Below are 23,383 nucleotides of genomic sequence, written 5' to 3'. Positions count from 1 at the left end.
AATAACATGATAGGTATGAGAGTCACATGATGAGGGTCTAACCAATGTAACAAGTAATCCAAAACTGTACAAACTTAATTAAGGTAGAGAGATCATAACAAGTTATCAAGGTTATGGTGTCCAAACAGGACAGTAAGGTAGGTTCTGCAAACACAGAACAGTATGGTGGGGTTACATGTAGTGCAATATGAACCTAAGATCATGGTTGAGGCCATCTTTGTGGGTACAGAACTTAACTATCAGTTTCTGTTCAGCGATTCTGTGTTGTTGTGTGTCCCGAAGGCCGCTTTGGAGGACGCTTAGCTGAGAGTTGGGGACTGAATGTCCTTGACTGCTGAAGTGTTCCCCAACTGGGAGGGAACATTCCTGTCATGCAATTGTTGTGCGGTGTCTGTTGTTGTAGCGTCTGCATGGTCTCACCAATATACCATGCCTCAGGGCATCCTTTTCTGCAGTGTACGAGGTAGACAACATTGGCCGAGTCACATAAGTACCTATTGTGTACATGGCTGGTGGTGTTCGCACGTGTGATGGTAGTATCCATGTCGATGATCTGGCATGTCTTGCAGAAGTTGCCATGACAGGGTTGTGTGGTGTTGTGTTCATGTCGTGCTACATGTAACCCCACCATACTGTTCTGTGTTTGTTAAATCTTCTTACTGTTCTGTTTCAACACTGTCACCTTGATAACTTATTATGATCTCTCTACCTTAATTAGTTTGTGCAGTTTTGGATTACTTGTTACTTTGGTTAGACCCTCAGCATGCAACTGTTATACCCATCATATTATTTAAACCATTTGGTTTGTCTCTAGCACAATTTTTTTTTTAATCTTGTAATTACCTCTCTGTTTTAATTAATTGGATATATTTGAAAAGTTCTTTCTAGCCAACATGCCTCTATCAATTGTTTAAGAGAGCAGTCTAAATTTTTCTACTTGCCTATTCTTTCCCTAAAGTATTAAAATATTCTTGCCATTTGCAGATTAATTAATTGTCAGTGACTCATAACCAATCAAGGATATCAGGTCACTGGATAACAACCAAGATTAGATTTATTTTCCCTTCCTCAGGACAAGCAAGTTAGTATCAGCAGTAGTGCTTCAAATGCAATAGTCATTGACTTTGTAATTAACTCTAAATAACAAAAGCTTTTCATTTCTAGAGGTTTTCTAACTTGCATTCATAGAAGCATATAAAATATGCAGCACTGGTGAGGCCATTCAACCCATCATGTCTGTGTTCATCGAGAAAGATTTATGAAACCTAATCCCATTTTCCAGTTCTCAGTTCATTGTCTCACAGGCTATAACAGAATGTTGATATCCATTGGCCTGCAATTTAGAGATATCTTCATCATTATCAACCACACGGCCAATCATCTGTAATCCCAATCCGTAAATTTAAGTCATTGATATTATTATTTATAGAAGTATCATTTGTTTTTGAGTTTGGATTTTGAACTAGTGATATGTGGGTTTTGGCCTATGTCTACAAAAGACTTGTGGCAAAGTGGTAGTATCCCTTACTATGAGCTAGTAGGTCTGGATTCCCCAGATATGTGTTTAATATGTCTGAATAACTTGGTTTTTAAAAAATATTTATTTACAAAAGAGTTTAAAGATTAGCTTGTCAGTACATCTAGATCCATGTTTTCCTTTTTAAGAAACCAGTATGAGAGAGGGAATCACTCGAGTGACAATGAGAATTTCTGTGTGTTGGGAGAGCTGTATGAGTGGACAGGATAAACAATGAAGAGCTTTATCTTGCTTTATATTTAAAAGGATCAAGACTTTGTTTTACTTAGTGGGCGTAGAGTGGGGAAGGGGGGCCAACCCATTGCTTGGAAAGCATTTTTTTCAGTTTAGAGAGTATATGATGGGAGTGAGATGTGTGAACCAGTTGCTCATGGAGAAAGGAGATAGCTTAGAACTGTTACAAAATAGCCGCCTCAGCGTAGGGACTTTAGTTCGAAAGTCCAAGACCAGAAGTGTCTAGTTAGAACTTCGGAGGTATTATTCGAATTTGAGAATGTCTGAGCTCAGTTGTGTGACTAATCAAGGAAAAGGCCACCAAAATCCCAAGATTTGGAATTGAAAGAAAAATATTAAGTTAAACCTGTGATAGAAAAGCAGACTCTCTCTGGTATTTGAACACTCTAAAGTGATGGTGTTGAGATGGGTGGGATTGTATTTTTGTCTGTTTTAAAACCTTTCAAATCTGTATTTTATGTAAATAGCTTGGTTTATTCTGCTTCACCTTCTATTCTTTTGCAGGAAATAGATCCTGTTTTATTGTTAGAACCAAATCGGCAACATTGCCTGCTTATCTTTCAATGAAGGGTAACGTTGCTAAATGGTTAAAAACTAATCAAGATATGATCTATCATGCCAGATTTCAGTTTGGAATTTGACATCCAGCAATATCACCAGCTGAGATCATACGAATATACATCATGAAAATACAAGATAGGAGCAAATGACTGCATATGCTGGAATCTGTACTGAAAACAGGAAATGTTGGAGATCACAGTGGGTCAGGCAGCATCCATGAAGAGAAAGCAAGCTACTAACTTGCTCTCTGTCCATGGATACTGCCTGACTCACTGTGATCACCAGCATTTGTTGCTTTCAGTCATGAAAATACAAGAGACCTGTTTCAGATCCTTGCAGCATCGCCGTGGAAGCAGAATTCTGGACATAAAAAACATTCACTGATCATTGTATTTTGATCTTATAGTGACACATTTACTGTCACAAAATAACAGTTTCAATCAAAAAATTAGCATATGAAACTTGAAGTAGGAAAATGTCAACTTGTCCACTTAGGCCAAAAGAATTAAAAAAGGCAGCATATTATTAAAATCGAGAGAGATTGCAAAACTTTGGTATGGGTATGAAGGATATGAGTATCCTGGTAGATATAAAGTTTAGATGCAGACACACAAGTGATTAGGAAGAAAAATGGAATGTTGTTGTTTATTGCAAAGGAATTGAAATTGAAAAAGTTGGGATGTTTTGCCACAGTTATTAAAGGTGCTGCTGAAATCACATATGGAGTACTCTGTACAGTTTTGGGCTCCTTATTTTAAAAAGTATATATAAAAGCCTTAGATTCAGTCCAGAGAAAGTCCACTCAATACTGAGACATAGAAGAGGAAATTTTTGGATATGCTCGGCCTGTAACTGTTGGAGTTGATAAGAATGAGAAACGAAAATATTGACGTATATAAGATTCTGAGGATAATTGACAGGATGGATACTAAAAGGATGGTTCCCCATGGAAGAGACTAGAACTAGGGTGCACAGTTCAAAGTAAGGGGTCTCCCATTTAATACAGAGTTAAGGAGAATTTTCTTTCTTTCTCAGTGGGTCATGATGTTTTGAAGTCCTTTACCCAGAGAGCAGTGAAGGCAGGGTCAATGAATACCATAAAGCTGAGGCAGATAGATTCTTGACTGACCATTAGCAAGTTGAGATTTATCAGAGATAGGTGGGAATGTGAAGGCCACAATCAGATCAGCCGTGATTTCATTGAGTGGTAGGATGGAACTGAGGGGTCGAACGGCCTAGTCCTAATTCATAACTTTGTATGGGACTAAAATTAAGAAGGGGGAAGCAGGCTGGAAGAACATTAGAATGATGATTCTGTACTGTTCTGAAGCACATGTGAATATAGCTTTAAAAAGTCAGCAGTTGAAAATATAAAGCAGCTTCATATGTTGCCAGGTATTCACTTCCAGAGAATAGTATATGTGGAATAGATGGTTGTTTTCCTGGTATGATATAAATTCTGATTTTATATGAAGAAATACATCAGGAATTTAACAGGACTGTTGGTAAAGGATATTCTGTTCTCGATGAGGCTTGCTGTAAGTTGCCACAATTGATTCATCAGGCCTCTAAACATTCAGTTATTGTATTCTTTAAAACACAGCCCTAAAGGCATCTGAAGTGGGAAACATGGTTTCTGAATAGAATATATCTGCACCAAACGGTTGGTTTGATACAATGCAACACACACACACACAAAAGAAATTGCATTGAGTGTGGGGTCTGAAGGGCACTGGATCTCCCATTGATTACAGTTATTTCCCTGATAGCCAGTGCCATTTCGTAAGATGCTGAGTCAGCTAGCCGAGCGCACTATCTCTGGCAAGTGAAAGTGTCAAATAGCAAAAAGTGATTGTTCGACTCTGATGGCACATTTTCGAGGCAGTGAGCAGAGAGAGAGAGATAGGGAGAGAGTGCAAAGGTATCCACAGGAGGAAAAGATCAACAAAGACCAAACAAAGTGTCGGAGGGTCCAGCTTGCCAGGTATAGCTCTGCAGGGAGAAGCTGGTCACCTTTCTGACCTGGGAGGCTTCTACCGCCGCAGTGCTCCCGTCTCAGTAAATCAAGCTGAGCCTTGCCTTGCTTTTGCTGCACTCGTCAGCCAGACAGGCAGGTGTGCACTTTGTAGTCAGGGACTCAAAGCTAGGCAGCCGAGAAATGTCAGGAATTCGGAGCTTGCGGAGATCACGGTCTCTGTCCGATGAGTCAGCCGACGGAGTGGAGCTGGAGCCTGAACCAGAAGATCTAGACTGGGATAACTACAGCGTGACCTTGGAGGAGAGGATAGCAGCAGTACGTATTCCCTTTCACTTGCAAGTTTACCATCGTTCGTCTCTTTCACCTAGCCCGTGTGGAAGAATGAGTGCACTGTTCAAACCCACTGTAATGTTGGCCAATGATAAAGCTTTGGGAGGAAGAAAGAAAACTTGAAGCAGATTGCACTGAGTTTGCTAGCGAGGTACACTGTAATTGAACACAGTTGGCTTGTTGGTTGTTCTGTGTGTACGAGTTCAGCCTCCCCTGAACATTCAGAACTTAACTCTTTGTGATTTTACCTGGCGAAATAGTTTCTTAGGAACTGTTTATCTCTTGCGTTTGAAGGAAAGTCATTAGAAGTCACAATGGTTTCGTTATGTGGTTTAAAATCGAACATCACAATCTCTTTTAAGCAGGAGGCTAGAGTTGTGAATATGAAGGCAAGGTTGAAGCTTCTTTTTGACATTTTGGCAAGGCTGATTCTGATGGTCCTTTCTGAGAGTCGGTGCAGTAGATTAAAGTTATCAAAATTGATGAGGTTTGTCAGAAACTGTGATCGCTTAACCCTTTACTTGCAGTGTGAAGTGTTGTTGGCATACTTCAAAAAGGACAAAAATGGGAAGATGTAATTTTTTTCCCAATGATTAAAGTTCTGGAGTGCACTGATTCCCGTGATGTGAACATTGCTGAGTTGGTGCTTGACAGATTTTGCCAGAATACAGCACACACAGCTGAGTGTATAGCCGTAGTTTAAACATGTGAGCTAAATGTTTGATTTTCTTGAATCTGTTTGCCTATGCCGCTTGGCTACCTGTGTCAGCTGGTTTCTCAGCAATCTTACCGTTGCTGCACAACTCAATCCTCGTTGATCCACGCATTGTGTTTAGAGATGCAAAGTTTTCTGATTCTTGGGCATCTGAGAATTAATAACTAGTTCCCCGTTGGTCTGTCTATTCACAGTGTCTAATTTCTATGATATCATCCATTTCAGCAATGATTTGCAGGCTTCCCACAGCCCAGTGCATCACAATGTCTGGTTGTCTGGACAGTCAAATGTATTTGTGTGCTTGGTGTTGAGTTTCCCAGGCAATTCTTATATTTCTATTTTCATGGAAATCCTTGGACTTGTAGCTACATTGCTCTTAGTTTTTTGTGCAACCTGTAAAGAGAGCTAACTTTACTAGGGATTAAATTCAAAATTCAGAATTAGTAGTGTGAAATTCTGATTTTGTTTCATTATCATTCTGTGCACATGGCAACATGTGTAAAACATGTTTTTATAAACTTCCATAATAATTTAACATTGTACATTTAAACCTGATTTGATCATTTGCTTTTAATGAAATTATTATTTTCATTACCGTACACTACTATTCTAGGTTCTTAGGGTGCAGTGTAGTGTTCCTACCACAGGACAAGAGGTCCAGATTCAAGTTCTACCTGTATAGAGATGTGCCTTCGCTTGTCTGACTAGGTTGATTACAAACATTGCTTTTTTGTGGAGTATGTTCCTGTACTTCAATTTGCAAAAGTTGGAAAATTGTTTTCCATAGTGAAATTAATTGAGGCATTCAAAAGGGTGTGAAATGATTATTTGGATAGAAATAACATGTAATAATATGGGGAAAAGACTGATTGGCAATAGGTAATAATGTTCATTTGAAAAGCTAAACAGCCTACACCCTAACAATTCTGTGATTCTGTGATCTTGAACACACTGCCGGACAGGTTGATGGATGTAACATTGAATAAATAACTCAAAAGGCAAATTTTTCATGCCGATGGATAAAAGAACCAATTCAACAGTCCTTTCAAAAAGGCAGCACCTGTGTGAAAGGACAAAAGGACTCTGACTGTACTGTCAGATTCAAAGAAAAGCAGCTTTAAGAGTTTTGCCTTTCTCTTTTGAATTGTATTAATGGCATGATCCATATGGAAACTCTAATTTAATTCCCTTGCAAAATCTTCAGCTCAGACAGCAGAAATGGCTGGAAGAGATGGAAAAGGCTAGACAATCAGATAGAATTCCAACTCCTAATCGAGAGACCTATTCACTGGAAAACCCTTGTGTATGGACATCGAGTGAGACCAGGATTAAACTCAGGTGCAGCGATTACCATGATTAAATATCCTGGCATCCACACTGTCTCAGCTGTATCAAATACGTCCACTTCCATAAGGCACTGCTGGACCAGCAGTAGCTGTGGAATTCTCAGGAATACATTCAGGAAAGGGGGTGGGAAATCCTGTCAGGAATTATTAAAGTAAGCAATATTCTCATTCATTTCCAACATTGTGATGTTTCTTAAAAGTAATGGCATCTGGAGGAGGCATATCCAGAAAAAGCAGCAGAGTCTAACAGTATAAAGAAACTGAACTTGCATCAATAGGGTTAAGAGTCCTCAAGCATGGATACAGAATCTGACAGCGTCAGCTATACAGCACAAGTTAATTAAGCTCACCCTCACTCTGCTCTCAGCCAGCCAAATGGCCCTACCAGAATATCACAGCATTTCTTTTCTTTTTTTTAGAAAAAGTTGTTAGCTTTTGTTTAATTTTTTTGATCAGATGTGGGTAAAACCAATATTTGTCACCCATCTCCATTTAACCTGAACAGAGTGTTTTCCTTGGTCACTTTAGAGGCAGTTAAGAGTCAACTACATTGTTGATGGTCTGAAGTCAAATTTAGGCAAGGCCAGTGTTAGGGACCAGACCAAACCTCCACAAAATGTATTAAGAAGATAGTCTAGGATCCTAATTTTTTCTTATTTTAAAGGTGTTGTGTTCTAGATGTAATTTGATTGGTCAAACTGCCAGGCTTGAAATAAAACATACACTATCAATAGAATACAGAGAAAATAAAAATAAAAGGAAAAGAATTGGCTTAATTGTAACAATCAAAATGCTTAACAGAATAATACATACATTAACTAGTACTAATTAACTGTTCCAATGCAGAAACATCCCGCCACCGAATGCCTCAATCTTCCTTCATCAAAGACGCAACAACGCGTCAGCAATTACATTCTTTCGTCAGGCCACATGTATAATTTTCAAATTGAATAGCTGCAACAATAAGCTCCATCAGGAATTTTTACGCTTAAATTTTCCAAAAACTTTCAGCGGTTATGATCAGTATATCCACTTGTCTCAGACACATTACTGGCAATATAAATGTTGAAATGTTGCAATGACAGCACTAAACCCAAGGACTCTTTCTCAATTGTGGAATATTTCTGTTGAAGATTATTCAACTTTCTGGAAAAATACCAATAGGTCTTTGTATCTTCTCACTGTCTTCTTGCAAATGTGCAGCACTGACACACACATCACTCACATCAATGGCCACCCCTAATGGCTTTGCGTAATTAGGTGTAGGTAACATTAGGACAGTGGTTAACACAGCTTTCAGGCTGTCGAATACCTCTGACATTCCTCAGTCCACTGAAATATTCCGCACTTCTTCAACAAGTCAATCAGTGGAGCAGCCACACTGCTAAAATTCGGTACAAACATCCAGTAAAAACCACTCAGTCCCAGGAATCGTTATTCATCGATGGTATGGGAAATGTCCTAATAATCTTTGTTTTCACATCCTGTGGGACCATTTGTCAACGTCCAATAACATGGCCCACGATTGTGACTTGGGCTTTTGTGAACTAGGTCCTGGTCAGGCTGATCACCAAGCCCGTTTCCCGAAGTGGATCAAACAATTCTGATTGATGCTCCAAATGTTCCTTCCATGTGTGCCTACAAATCACCAGATTGTCCATGTTCACCGCACAATTGGGTAATCCTGAAATGACTCTATTGGTTAGTCTTTGAAATGTGGCTGGCACATTTTATACCAAATGGCATGATTTTAAACTTGTACAGTCCATTTGACATCGTGAAATTTCCTTTGTTCTTTCAGATAAAGGTACCTGCCAGTATCCCCTGAGAAAGTCCAACTTAGAAATATAAGTTTCTTGTCCCACCTTCTCAACACAGTTTTCCAAATGTGGAACAGGACATGAATCAGATTTTGTCACTGCATTGATTTTACCATAGTCCACACACAATCATTGGGTACCATTTGGTTTTGGCACCAATACTATGGGTGAGCTCCATTTGCTGCAACTCACTGACTATATTGTTTTCGAGCATGTGTTAAAACTCTTTTTGAGCTGTGCTTAACTGGAATAACATTTTCTGTATCCACATCATGCATAATCAGATTAATACTTCCCAGCTTATTCCCACACATCTCTCCAAATGATTGTAATGACTCTTTCAGGAAATTTGATTTTCCTCTGGAAGGTAATTCAATATTTTATCCCAAATTTTGAGAACTTCCTTATTGTCCAATCCAATTGGAGGAATGTCCAATTAAGTATACTCTGAACTTGGTTTTTCACTGTGTTGTAACCAGTAACACATTCCTTCTGCTTTCCTTCCCTATCAAAACACCTTTTGAGCATATTCATGTGAGACACACAGTGAGATTTCTTTCCATCTGGTGTTTCTATTAAATAATTCACCTCACTCAATTTCCTTTCGATTTGATAAGGCCCACTAAACCTTGCCTTTAAAAGGTTCACCTACCACTGGGAGTAACATGAGCAATAAATCTCCACTAATAAAATTGTAATTTTTTTGATTTTGTGTCTGCTTCCTGTTTCATCGCATGCTGTGCTACTTTTAAATGCTATCTCGCCAACTCACCTGCACTATTTAATCATTCCCTTAAATTTGACACATGGTCCAAATGTGTGATCTCTGAACTCTGAATTGCCAATTTCTCCTTAATTAATTTCAGTGGCCCTCTCATCTCATACCCAAAAACTAATTCAAATGGACTGAAATTAGTTGATTCATTAGATACATCCCTAATTGTAAAACGTACAAATAGAATTCCTTTATCCCAATCCTCTGGATAGTCTTGACTATAAGCCCTCAACATGGTCTTTAAATTGGATGCCACCATTCTAATGCTCCCGGTGATTCTGAATGGTTTGCAGTGGATTTGGATTAATTCCTAAGCTGACCATAACTTCCATGAATACTTTTGAAGTAAAATTTGACCCTCAATCTGATTGTACTTCTGTGTGTAGTCTGTATCTAGTAAAAAATTTGAGTAGCTTGTATACAATCCTATCAGCTATGATATTATATAATGGAATGGCCTCTGGAAATCTAGTAGACAAATCCATTATGGTCAACATGTACTGATTCCCACTTTTTGTTTTAGGTAGAGGTCATATACAATCAATTAAGACCCTTGTAAAATGTTCCTGAAATGCAGGAATGGTTATTAAGGGTGCTGGTTTTATTACTGCCTGAGGTTTTCGAATTACCTGACACATATGCCACGTCCAGCAAAATTCAACCGTATCCTTATGCAATCCAGCCAATAAAAGTATTTTTGTATTTTGGCTTCAGTTTTCCTTACTCCCAAATGACCTCCTACTAGTAATTCATGTACTACCCACAACACCTCCTTTCTGTAACCCACTGGTAATTCAACTTGATGAACCTCTGCCCATTTCTCATCCACCTGAATATGTGGTGATCTCCAATTCCTCATCAAAACATCCTTTTTAAGACAGTAACATTCTGGGATATACTCAAATTCTTCTTGTGTGTATGCTTTTTGATACAACTGCTTTAATTTTTCCTCTTTAATGTAATTCAGCTAATTTCTCTGAACTAAAAATATCACTTTGTCTTCCAAATGATCTTGTTTTTTTTTCCCTCAACTATTTGATCAAACATAGTCTCTGTTGATTAAACTTCAACTTCCTTATCTTTATTCTTTGATTTCTCCCCCTATTTCCACCTGTAGCTTTGTGACCTTGTTACCACACAATCAGGAAAACTTCCAGGCGAAACTTTCTGTAACACCTCAGTTGCCTGATTTTTCACAGGCTTTTCCACCACAGTAGACATCACTGCCACCTGAGATCCAGCTTTATAATACCAAGGATAAATTGTATTCCTGGAGCTGAGAACTTCTTTATTACTCCCACCACCGCTTCACTTTTCATCGGTCTCTCCTACTATGCTTTATATAATAGAACATTGCTCTTTTCACCATGAATTCCACATATTCCAACCTTGTCTGGCAACACTCTTCTGAATTACATATCTCCTCATCTCTCAACAAAGATTGATGGCTCTGTAAATCTTAAAATCTTAATTTCTCTATCTATTCCTCCTGGCATACATGAGTAAACCTTACCCACGCAAGGAAATTCTTTAAAGAGATCTAGCACTTTTCTTCTCAACCAACTCCTGAAATTCTTTTGCAGCTTTTCAGCTTCAACAACTTTCTTTTACTACTTCAACAAAACCCACTGCCTTATCCTATTTTCCCCACATCCGTCTTCCCCGCACTTTTTCTACACAACCAACACTGCAACTTCATGTGGCCTAATTTATTACAGTGAAAAAACCTGAGCTTTTTTACTTCTTTTTCCCCCTCTCGGATTTCCTTTCTACTCTGTGGTAAACTATCTTCAATGAGATCCCTGTTTCCCTTATTACCAGAGGATTTCTCTTTTCCCTAATTTCTATTCCTCACTGGTTGAAATTGAGGTCAGAAGCCAAACTTTGATTTATGAACCTACTCATGACCATTTGCCATTTCTGCTACTAATCTTGCTGTTTTAACTCTCTTCTCTTCCACATGAATTCACACAACTTCAGGAAGTGAATTTTTGAACTCCTCCAAAGTAATCATCTCTCTAAGAGCGTCATACGTTTGATCTGTTTTCAATGCCCTTATCCACCTATCAAAATTACTTTGATTGAAATTTTCCAACTCCATGTACATTTGTCCAGGTTCTCTCCTTAGATTCTTAAAACATCTCCGTAGGCTTCTGGTATTAGTTCATTTGCACTTAAGGTAGCTTTCTTCACCTCCTCATACTCCCCAGATACCTCCTGATAGTAATGCAAATAGCTCATTAGCTCTATCTACTAACTTTGTTTGGATCAATAATACCCACATGGTCACCAGCCCTTTCATTTGTTTAACCATTTTCTCAAACGAAATGAAAAAGCCTTCTACATCCTTCTCATCGAACCTTGGCAATGCTTGGATATATTTAAACAGATCCCCACCAGACATTTGGCTACAATGGGATTGCTCTCCATCACTATTTCTGTTTCACCTCTACCTCCACCATTTTAAGTTGACTTTGAGTTTTTGATTCCAACTTCTGAAGTTCAAAAGTTCTTTCTTTCTCCCTTTTCTCTCTCTCTCTTTCTCCTGCGAGAGCATTCCTTTCCTTTCTTTTTCCTGTGCTTTTAATCGTAATTCAAACCATTTCATTATTAAAGCTGCTTCATTTGCAATTGAACTTTAGCCATTTCTAATGATTATAATGGCATTTCTGGCAATCCTAAACATCAAGCTATCGCTGTGAATACCTTCCCTTTTCACACGGACCAAAGCAACACCAACTCCAAAAGCTTTGCCTTGCTCACATTCTGAAAAACTCCCAAAGTGACTTCTTCCAGCCCCAGGAAACTCTTACTGACTGAGAGAGCTATTATTAGACAAGGCACACCCTATGTAAACTGACCAAATTCAACATCCAAGAAGAAAACACCAACATTCACTATTCACTGCCTTTGAATCCAATAATCCTAAACCCAACCTGGAATTAGGGATTTTGATCCCAACAAGAGCCTCCAGTTTGCTATGGATCAGACCAAAACCCCTCAAAATATATTAAGAAGATAGTCTAGACCATAACCTTTTCTTATTTTAAAGATAGATGTAAGCTATTATATTCCGGGTGTGATTCAATTGGACAAACTACCAGGCTTGAAAAAAATACATTATATACACTATAATTAAATTACAGACAAAATAAAAAGAATTCACTTCACCGTAACTCTATTGAAATGCTTAACAAAATAATATATAACTATTGGTAATTAACTGTTCCAATAGAGTAACATTCCACAAACATTTCTTTGGCAAAGGCAAATAAAATCGATTGTCTCACATGCAATTTTAGCAGCAAGAGAGCCCCAGCTTTTATCTGTAACAGAGAAAGGAGTAAGAACTTCCACATCCAACTTCAAGACCCCAGCAACTGCTACTGAAGGATAAAACTAAAAATAATCCTCGTTCTGTGGGAGTTTGACCCCACCCACTCAGGCTACTTCTATTGTTCCAACTTAAAATAAGACCCAAGGCCTCACAAGTAGTTTACTTTATTGACTTTAGAGCAGACTACCCTGCATCTGTGTCAACCTTTCTCCATTAAAAAAAGTACAAAATACACATCTTGAAGCCATAGTATTGTCACATGAGGTAAGGATGGCAGAGTTCCTTCCCTAAAGGATACAATTATTACTGCTGCATGAGTTTTTATGACAATCAATGGGGCTTTTATAGTAATCATTACAGTTTAGCTTTCAATTCCAGCTTTATTGACTTTATCCCCAGACAATTTCTCTGACTTACTGGTCCAGTGATACCACCATTTCCCCTTGATTAAGGAATGTATGGTTGAATAGCAGTAAGTGATTTTTATTTAGAAAGAGGACCAGGTGGCAGGAGGAGCACATTAGAAGTCAAATGCCATTTCTAATTTTTTTTTAATAAATATTAAGATGTTTACTGAATTTAAAAGAAAATGGATTTCCATTTGTCTCATTGGCTATACCTTCTATATTTGACAGGTGATATTCTACATAAACCCCTGTTTGGCAGTTTGCCAGTTTTACAGTGAGAGAGTCAGAGAGAGAAGATAAATGGTACATAAGCAGTATTAGCAGCACAAGCACATTTATAAAAAGCTATGCACTTGGATTTCACTCTACGTTTGCCGAGGTATTTAACGTCCTTTTAAAAGCAGCGTGGAGTTCTTTTCAATGTTTGTCCGCGCAAAGAGCTTTTTTGCAGAATAGACACTATGTTTTGCTGCCCTGTTAAGCAATAGGTGGAAAAGGCAGATAGATAATGTACAAGATGATGGGAGCTCGCATTTTCCTTTGGAAAAAGAGCTGTTCGGTGTGTTGATGTTGTAACTAGATCTGTCAGTGCAAAATAAGAGGCTTGGCAGCCTAGCTTTCTTTGCACAGTCAACTCTCCTGTTCTGAATTGGAACCTGGTCTTCATTTAGTAAGGAATGCTGACAGAGCTCTCTCTCACGCACACATAGCCCCCTGATTCTGTGCACACACAGAGACAATGCAGACTGTAAATCAACAGAGTCCGGCCCTGAACAGCTGCCAATCATCTTCACAGGGGAACCCCTCTGACATTGAGCAGCGCTGCACGCAGTTGCTGAAGGTGAAACTGCAGCTGGAGGCGCAGGTCGCGGAGCTGAACGGGCGGCTGCTCGACCAGGAGATCTGCGCCGCTCAACTGGGCACCCAGACATACAAGCTGGAGACCGATTGCTGCAACCTCAAGACGGACACTGGGCAGTTGGAGTCCACCTTCACCAAAGTGGAAACGGATAAGCAGGTGGGTGGAAACCTGTGAAACGCGCAAGACTAATTGGGCCAAAAAGGGAAGCACCGTGCTGGGATTAAGCCTCTGGTTAAAATGTACAGGCGAGTGGATAGCGCAGTGCACATTAATCATTCAATCAGCAACCCAGGCAAATGCGTAGCTAGTCCATTGCAGGCATGAGCCTCTGCAATATTCCGGGGTGCGATGTGACAGTGCATTTTTGCACTTGAACCGAGTTATTCTGGGGCTTGTGGAGTGGTTTCAATTCGGATTGAATCCGTGAAGTCTGTTGCAATGGAAATTGGTAGGATTTGCTTTTATTTTAAAGGACATTAGAAAGAGTGTGTGAAGAGATTAGGGAATGCCTGAAAAGATAAGCAATTAGCAGCAATCAGGACTGCAATCTTGTGCATCTGTGAAAAAAAGAGAATCAGCCTTCTGATAAGGCCAGGAAACCAACCCAGCTGTTTCTGTTTTCTGTTGAAGAAGTTTTTAAGAATTGAATTTGCACTTCTGTCTGCAAAGTGATTTGTTTGAATTGATGCCTAACGCCTTATTAAGTTTACCACCCTGATGCTACCTAACAGAAGTGCATCATTAACTAGTCGACAAATCATTAACTCCTTAGATCATTACAGGCACTTTTGGTTTGAAAAAAAATGTCTTAACGTGTGAGTATTGTTTGGAATGGACATGGTGTAGATTTTGAGGAGATCTCATACAATTTGTTCAGTGATGTAGACACGGCAGCTCTTGCGCAATGATCTCCAAACAATAAAATGTTCACTTGTTCTGAATGCCCCTTTAATTTCTTTTTCCTGTTCTAACATTCTTCTCTATTATTTCCATCCTTCCTCTTGTTTCTTGCCCTCTCTATGCTTTGCCCACATCACCTGTATCCCAAACTCTCTAGCCTTACCCACATCACCCATATTGCTCGCAAAACAAGTGTCGGAGGTGGTACACAACAATCTTAGCTGATCCTTAGCCTTTCTCTGCACATAGCACACAGCACCTGACCATGCTTGTAGCTGAGAATGAAGGAATCCGTGTCGGGAAGTTGCAATTCCTTGAGTTCATCACCACATCCTTCACAGGCAGGCAATTGCACTACTGCATTCCACGTAGGGTTTCAGGAGGGAAAACTGAATGGTAGTTGGAAGCAAAGAATCTTTCTCTGATTATTGTTTCTCCTCTCCCATTAGTCCAGGCTGTTGGGATGAAGTGCAGCAATTCTACGACCACTGTGACTGACCTTAAAATGTCGGATGCAACAACTCGTGATAGTTAGGGATGCGATATTAGCACACTGATGCGGTATTTCTAACGGTACTGATAGAAGTCATGCACTGAGCAACAGCCATAACGTGGCTTTTAACAGCATCTTGGATGCAAGAGATGCTGCAACATACAGCAGGATTTTCGACTTGATGTTTCTGTTTTGACTCTTTATCAAATGTTGCAATCACTTAGGGAACAGACTGTGTTCATTGTTTGCACGACTGACTGGTGCATTATCAATCGGACTGCCGAGTTATACGCGCCAACACGGCGCTAAACTAATTCAACATCAGTAGCAATGTTGTAGGATTTCCCCCCTTCTGAACCCCAGGTGAGGCTGTTTGTACCATTCTAACTGCCATCATGTCTGCATTGAACCTGGGGCTGCTTTGATTTCTGTGACTCAGCATTTCATTATCTTAATCAGTTGGGATTGGGAGTTCTCTCTGGTCTTTTGAAGTCTATTGAGTAAGACCATTCTGTAGTGTGTTTAAAGCAGCCAAAGTAATTTCAGTTGCGACCCTCACAGTCAGCAGAGAGGGGAAACTTGCTTATTAGCACGGGGTGAATTTAAATTGAAGTTCCAACATTGGAAGTATAATGCAGTGATTCAGCAGGCTGCTTGCAGCGTTGACCCATAACCCAGGTCTTGTTAGCAGGATCAACCCAGTCCTGTTGACAACTGACAGTTTCCTAAATTAGACAAAATAATATTGAGAGACTGCATGGCACAATGTCATTTTCTGTAGTTTGAAATTGAATCCACCCCCTAACAATATTTTCAAACAAAACTCCCATTTCCACCATTCCTGAAGAATCTGCTTGTTGCTAAATTGTGCATGAGATGGGCTGCTGCCTGGGAATTAGCCAACAAACAAGTCATGGGAGAAGCACAAGACAGGGACCTCTAAGTGAGCAATTCAAGTTCATGGAGTGAGTAGAGGCTTCATTGTCCATCAGCTCCTGATTCCACCCTGCTCTGCCACGTCCCCAACGTCCCTGAGACTTGGGACAGGGGTTTACGCTTTAGGTCAGGACCTCTAGTCGAGGTCAAAGGGGACCTGTGGCACTGTGTTGGGAGCTGACACAATATGTTGCCTGAATTGGCCAAGTAGTGGGTAGAGGGCATCCCATCCAATGGACAGTGGGCAAGCAGACTCCCAAAGCTGGAGCGGCCATTCGGGAGTCCCTGTGACGTGGAAGTTGCTTCGACCTGAGCTTTAGGTAATGGGGAAAGAGGGTGTCTCCAGCCAAGGTGCCATCTCAACACTTTGGTGACTTTTGAAATAAGAACAGCTACCTGGTCGCCATAGTGAGGATAGACCAGGTGGCCCCTGATCAGCATCCAAAAAAGCCGTTACATGGCTCGAGCTAGCTACTTGCCACTTGAGAGCAGTGGCCCATTCAACACTGAACGTGGTGTTCCTGAAACTGACATCTTGGTGGGGTGGGGGGGTGCGGGGGTGGGGGGGGGGGGGGGGTGGGGGGGCTGGGGGGGGCGGGGAGGGGGGGGGGGGGTGGGGGGGGGGGGTGCGGGCTGGCATGTCAGGGATGGGAGTGGGGGTGCAGGCTGGCATGTCAGCGGGTGATGCAACATTACCTTCCTCCTCATCTGCATTCTCACGCCCATAGTAGGGCAAAGCTTCTAGTCACTGACCCAGCAAAGAAAATAGTCTTATCAGAGCCTAGCACCCGGCCTGTCGCATTGAGTAATTTAGAAATGCATGCCTTGCTGACAGATCATAACCGGATAGCCAGTCTGAACCCTAATTCCAACATGTTACTTAAAAAACTGGCAGATGCAGTCAAGAGGAATGCCAGTATCTGCTCGCTGGTTGCCTGGAGACAAATTCTGGAATGTCACACCTATACAAATTCAGGGAAAGTTCAAATGGAGAGACTTAAAGGAAAAATTAATGAGACCAGTCCCCTGTCAGCAGGGAGCTACCTCCTACAGATAATCCTACAGATTTTCTGAAGAAGGGTCCCGACCCGAAACGTCAACTTTCCTGCTCCTCTGATGCTGCCTGGCCTGCTGTGTTCATCAGCTCTACACCTTGTTATCTCTATGCAAATGTATGTTTTGTTTTAACCAAATGACATTGATAGGAGACTGGATGGAATCACTTACAGGGAACAATTGTTACCCTGGCAGTGAATTCACAGTGGGTCAAATTTGGACAACTTGAAACTCCAACTGTGGTGAAACTGTAAACCATTGCAGAGTTGAGGTTAAAACCAGATGACCATGATCTCGGACTCAAAGGGCCAAGTGGCCTACTCTTGTTGGCCATGATAGTCAGAGGTTGCAGACTGGTAACCCTAGTTTTGCTGAATTTGTTGCACTCTTGTCATGTGACACAGCTGAACAGTCAGAGTGGATTTAGGCCATGCTAGAGCATTGAGTTACAGGCAAGCCAGCAGTGACAGGGTGGGGCCTCAGCCCAGATAGTTATGCACCAAGAGACTATTTTAGTGTGGGTGAAACCAGATTGTTTTACCATGTTGCTCTTTAATGTTATAATCATAGAATCACAACAGTGTGGAAGCAGGCCATTCAGCCCATTGAGTCCACACCAACCTCTGAAGAGCATCTGACCAAGACTTCCGTCCTCATAGCCTATCTTATCCCTGTAACCCTCTATTTCACATGGCCAATTCACCTAGCCTGCACGTCTTTGGACTGAGAGAGGAAACCAGAGCACCCGGAGGAAACTCTCACAGACACAGGGAGAATGTCTGTGTGGAGTTTGCGCAGTTGCCTGAGGGTGGAATCGAACCCGGTTCCTAGTTGTGAGGCAGCAGTGCTAACCACTGTGCTGCCTCTAAGATTGAAGATGAAATGTGCATTAGTAGAAAGCAAAGCAAGGAACCTTGCACTCCAGTGGGGTATGTCAAAAAAGATGGCATCAAAAAGATACCACTGCTTGCGAAAGACATGTCCAAGAAACCATGTTGCTTTGCAAATATCAAGCTTCTACCCACATGTAACAAATTGCTGGATGACCTCTGGTATTTTTGAAACATAGAACAGGGAAGTGAATGAGGGAGGATTATTAGCCTGATCTGGTGAATGCTCATGTGCTGATTTCCCCAGCTGATACTACAGCCTCATAGGCACATCGTGGGATTTCACACTCCTAAAGCACAGAATTATACTTGACTGCATGGCCAACTCAGTCAGTGATGGCACGCTAAGCAGGAAAAGAACACTAAGCTTTTCCAGAGCTAATTTCCAATGTTTTGTCTGTCTTTTAATGTACAAGGTCAGGCAATTGTAAGGTGTAGACAGATTGAAAAATAAAGACATTTCACATTGATTCTATTATTGAGTTTTATTTTTGATACAGTGCTTCTATAGGCAAATCGGTTTACGTAGGGGCTTCCTCGGTTATCTTGATGCTGTGCTTAACAGGAAATTGTTGGTGGGTCCCCTGCAATTCAACTTAGTACAATCTGGCAAATTCTTCCGTGTATTTCTATGCTGAACTGTCCAAGTTCCCCTCAGCCAAACTCCTTGGAAAAGAAACTGAGCATTGTATTGGTTACTATTTGTTGATTTTCTTTTTGTGCTTTTTCTATGAAATCGGATGAACCTCCTTAATGTCTGATAATTGTTGGGCGCATCTAAATGAAATAAATGTGGACCTGATTCCCTTTCGTTCTTAAGTGTTACAAAGCCACAAGACCAAATAACATTTTTGAGTCATGCATAATCTTTGAAATCAGACCTTAACAATTTTTATAATAGTCAACACTTGGCTAGGTAAACCTCCATCAGCAAGCCAGCCTTTGTCAAACGTACCTTCATGGTATTGTAGTTTATGCTGGTGGGAAGCAGTAGTGTAGTGGCAGTGGTCTCATAATCCAAAACCCAAGGCCAGTGTTCCTAGAACATTTGTTCAGTTCCCAATATGGAAGTGAGTGGAATTCGAATATATATAATTTGGAATTTAAAAAAATGTTGTAAACAAACGTCACTAATATCCTTTTCGTAGAAAGAAGTCTGCCTTCCCCACTTTAGTCTGGCCCTCCATGTGACTCCATATCAACAACAATATGGTTGACTTTAAATAACCTAACAAGTTGCTCAGTTCAACAGCATTGGGGAGGGGATGGCCTAGTGGTATTATTGCTGGACTGTTCATCTCGTGACCCAGGAAATGTTCTATGGGACCTTGGTTTGAATCACGCCATGGCAGAAGGTGGAATTTGAATTCAATAAAAAAAAAAGTCTGAATTAAGAGTCTAATGATGACCATGAATCCAATGTTGATTGTCAGAAAAAACCCATATGGTTCACCAGTGGCATTTTAGGGAAGGAAACTGCCATCCTTACCTAGTCTGGCCGACATGTAACTCCAGACCCACAGCAATGTGGTTGACTCTTAACTGCCCTCTGGGCAATTAGGGATGGGCAATAAATGCTGGCCTTGCTAGTGATGTCCCAGTCCCATGGATGAATCTGTGAAGTCAGCAAAACCAATTGTGCTTTGTCGATTTCTCTGCCACTTTAGAACAGGTGTTAAGGAATTTTGGATGTTGTTGTATTATGAGAAGTATTTGGACTTATTCAGTCATGCTAGGTAAAACTAAATATCCATTAGGATATCTATGGCTATTCTTATGTTATGTTATGTTATGTCTGAAGAACATTCAATTCTCAGTGCAGTGAAGATGAAATAGTGACAGACAACAATTACATGAGAAATAAACACACAAATTTGTGGAGAAAGTCAGCAGGTCTGGCAACCTGTGTCGGGGGTGGGGGGAGGGGAGCTCACGATTATGTTTTGAGTCTGATATAATTCCGTGAAACTGTAAGATTGGGTTTCCTTGACTAGTTCATTTCGATATTACTCGTGATTCAGTATAAGGTTGGTTTTTGCTTGACTGACCTCATATATTTTATCTGTGGAGTATCCAATAGAAGCAATGGCCCGAGAAATCTGATGGTGGGGTTTCTATCTTTGTGGCCTGGATGGTCTGAGTGGTCCTGAGAGCTCATGGACGAAAGGAATTACAAGACACTTAAAGCGAAAAGCTGTTCCACCGAGTCTGGAGCCGAATGTTGTCCAGCTTTTTTTTGTTGTTGTTGGCCAAATGTATAGATTGCTGATGCCTACTGTTTTACTCCTGTCATTGATTCCTTATCTCACTGTGATACAAAATTTAACAGATTTCTTATCAAATTGAGCCAGCACGCCTGCACAAAAGGGAAATGTTCTAGAATTTCTTAAGGGGGTAACAAGCTCAATAAATAACAGGTAAACAGTGGATGTAATATATTTGGATTTTCAGCAGGCACTTGGTAAGCATGTAAGGCTACTTAATAAGATACAAGCCCATGGTTTTGGAGGTTGTACGTTAGCATGGATAGAGGATTGGTTCGCTAATAGAAAACAGAGTTGGGATAATGGAGACATTTTATAGAATGGCAACCTGTAACAAGTCAAGTGTCACAAGGATCAGTGTTGGGGCTACAATTATTCACAATATCTATGTAAAAACTTGGATGATGAAAGTGACGGTACCATAGTCATGTTTACAGATGACACAAAAATAAGTGGGAGGCCAAGCGAAGAGGATCATAATCTCCTGAGAGATTTGGATAGGTTAAGTGAGTGGGCAAAAACTTGGCAAATGGGATATAATATTGGAAAATGTGTAGTTATGCTCATAGGGAGGAAGAATAAAGCAGTAGAATATTATCCATATGGAGAAAGACTGCCGAAAGCTATAGATGGGGATTTGAGATTCCTTGTGCATGAATCAGAAAAAGCTAGCATACAAGTTCAACAGGTAATGGGGAAAGCAAATAGCACTTTGGCTTTTATTTCAAAGAGAATGGATAATAAAGGTCGGGAGATTTAACAAAATTTATACAAAGCACTAGTCAGATCACAGTTGGAAAATGGTGAATGGTTTTGGTCCCTTTCATCTAAGGAAGATATCCTGACATTAGCAGAAGTTCAGAGAAGGTTCACTAAGCTGATACCAGATATTGAGAGATTGTCTTATAAGGAGACGTCGCATAGGTTGGACCTGTACCTGAGAGGTGACCTTATTGAAACAAACAAGATTCTTAGGGGACTTAACAGATGTAGAGAGGTTGCTTTTCCCTTACAGGAGAGCCTAGGACCAGAGGGCATAATCTTAAAAGGAGCCGCACATTTAAGACCGAAACAAGGGGGAATTTTTCTCTGAAGGTAGTAAATCTGTCAAACGCTTTACTTCTGAAGGCTGTCAAGGCTGTTTTGTTAAGTACATTCAAAGCTAAGATAGACGTAGGCTTTTAATCAGCAAAGGAACCAATATATATAATAGCCGGTCAGCCATGATCCAGTTGAATGGTGAGCAGACACAGTGGGCTGAATGGCCTACTTCTGATCCCGCTTCTTATAACCTTATGATGTCTGGCACAAATTTATTTCCTGATCTCTGCTCAAAGAATTGATGTCAGATAAAGGATGGAGGAGAGGATGGAATCGGCCAGGGCTGTGGGTCCTGTTTGCTATTCTGTGGCATTGGCTAAAAATGTAGCCATGTACCTGTTGGGAGAGGAGGGGACTGGGCAGTCGGCGGTTGTTTGAAGATTTAATGCGGGGCCAATGAGGAGTAGGGCTGGTCAGCCGTGGTCTATTCCTGTAAGTGAATTTGTGAAGGATAGATCCGAAGCCAATCTTTACACACACTTTAGTTACATGACTACACGTTATAATTAAACACCACCACATCCATCAACCACCATTTCAATCTGTTTCAGCTTGTGGAGCCTCACTGTCTACATACTATTAAACATAGTTTAATATACAATTAGGAAGGACTAGAGCTTTATTTTACTGGGAGTCTCCAGTGAGCCGACTAAGGATTGCTGGATTTTCTGTTGTAGGGGAGGCAATGGCCTAGTGGTATTATCCCTGGACTGTTAATCCAGAGACCTGGGTTTGAATCCCGCCACGGTAGATGGTAGAATTTGAATTCAATTTTTAAAAAAAAATCTGGAATTAAGAATCTAATGATGACCATGAATCCATTGCCGATTGTCAGGAAAAACCTCCATTGCCGATTGTCAGGAAAAACCCATCTGGTTCACTAATATCCTTTAGGGAAGGAAACTGCCATCCTTACCTGGTCTGGCCTACATGTGACTCCAGACCCACAGCAATGTGGTTGACTCTGAACTCTGAATTAGGGATGGGCAATAAATGCTGCCTAGCCAGTGACATCCTCATCCTGTTAACGAATAAAGGAAAAAAAATTGCAGAGGTATTATGGTGGCACTCGTACAGAGGAATTCTGACCAGTGTGTGTTCTCATCGGTATTGCAGCATGAAAATGGGCACTAGCTAAATGAATTTCTTGGCCCCTTGCTCTTTCTTCAATTATACTTTTCCCTACATTATAGAATGGTTTATTCTCTGTTGAGAACCTTTCAGACTCTGGGGGTTGGAGGGGGCTCTATGATAACCTATTTACTTTCTCTTCCCTGTTGTTTCTTGACATTTGTCCTGCCTTCTGCTATTCTCAGGGATGAAATGAGCATTCAGCTTAGAACATAGAACATAGAACATAGAACATTACAGCGCAGTACAGGCCCTTCAGCCCTCGATGTTGCGCCGACCTGTGAAACCAATCTGAAGCCCATCTAACCTAAACTATTCCATTGTCATCCATATGTTTATCCAATGACCGTTTAAATGCCCTTAAAGTGGGCGAGTCTACTATTTTTGCAGGCAGGGCATTCCACGCCCTTACTACTCTCTGAGTAAAGAACCTACCTCTGACATCTGTCCTATATCTATCACCCCTCAATTTAAAGCTATGTCCCCTCGTGCTAGCCATCACCATCCGAGGAAAAAGGCTCCCACTGTCCACCCTATCTAATCCTCTGATCATCTTGTATGTCTCTATCAAGTCACCTCTTAACCTTCTTCTCTCTAACGAAAACAGCCTCAAGACCCTCAGCCTTTCCTCATAAGACCTTCCCTCCATACCAGGCAACATCCTGGTAAATCTCCTCTGCACCCTTTCCAATGCTTCCACATCCTTCCTA

The 23,383-nt window shown here is 40.7% G+C and overlaps 1 protein-coding gene across 8 annotated transcripts in view; it reads left to right on the top strand.

The window, feature by feature from the left end:
• The window catches only part of LOC109912679 (myosin-16), a 269,712-nt gene that overhangs the window by 79,123 nt on the left and 167,206 nt on the right, over nt 1-23,383 (top strand). Inside the window, exons 1-2 of one of the 8 annotated variants that reach the window (XM_048610908.1) lie at nt 4,413-4,625; nt 13,837-14,058. The exons of 4 other annotated variants lie outside the window; for them this stretch is intronic. In XM_048610908.1, the coding sequence (XP_048466865.1) occupies nt 4,491-4,625; nt 13,837-14,058 (357 nt within the window). In that variant the 5' untranslated portion in view covers nt 4,413-4,490. Of the gene's footprint in view, nt 1-4,412; nt 4,626-4,687; nt 4,792-13,836; nt 14,059-14,222; nt 14,351-23,383 lie in introns of those variants that run through there. 3 more of the 8 variants (XM_048610910.1, XM_048610914.1, XM_048610916.1) reach the window with 3 other exon arrangements.

This window comes from Rhincodon typus, chromosome 23 (genome assembly GCF_021869965.1).
Source record: "Rhincodon typus isolate 14 chromosome 23, sRhiTyp1.1, whole genome shotgun sequence".
In the NCBI taxonomy this organism is placed as follows: Eukaryota; Metazoa; Chordata; class Chondrichthyes; order Orectolobiformes; family Rhincodontidae; genus Rhincodon; species Rhincodon typus.
The sequence above is the reverse complement of the archived record's forward strand: the minus strand, read 5'-3'. Positions and strand labels throughout refer to the sequence as shown.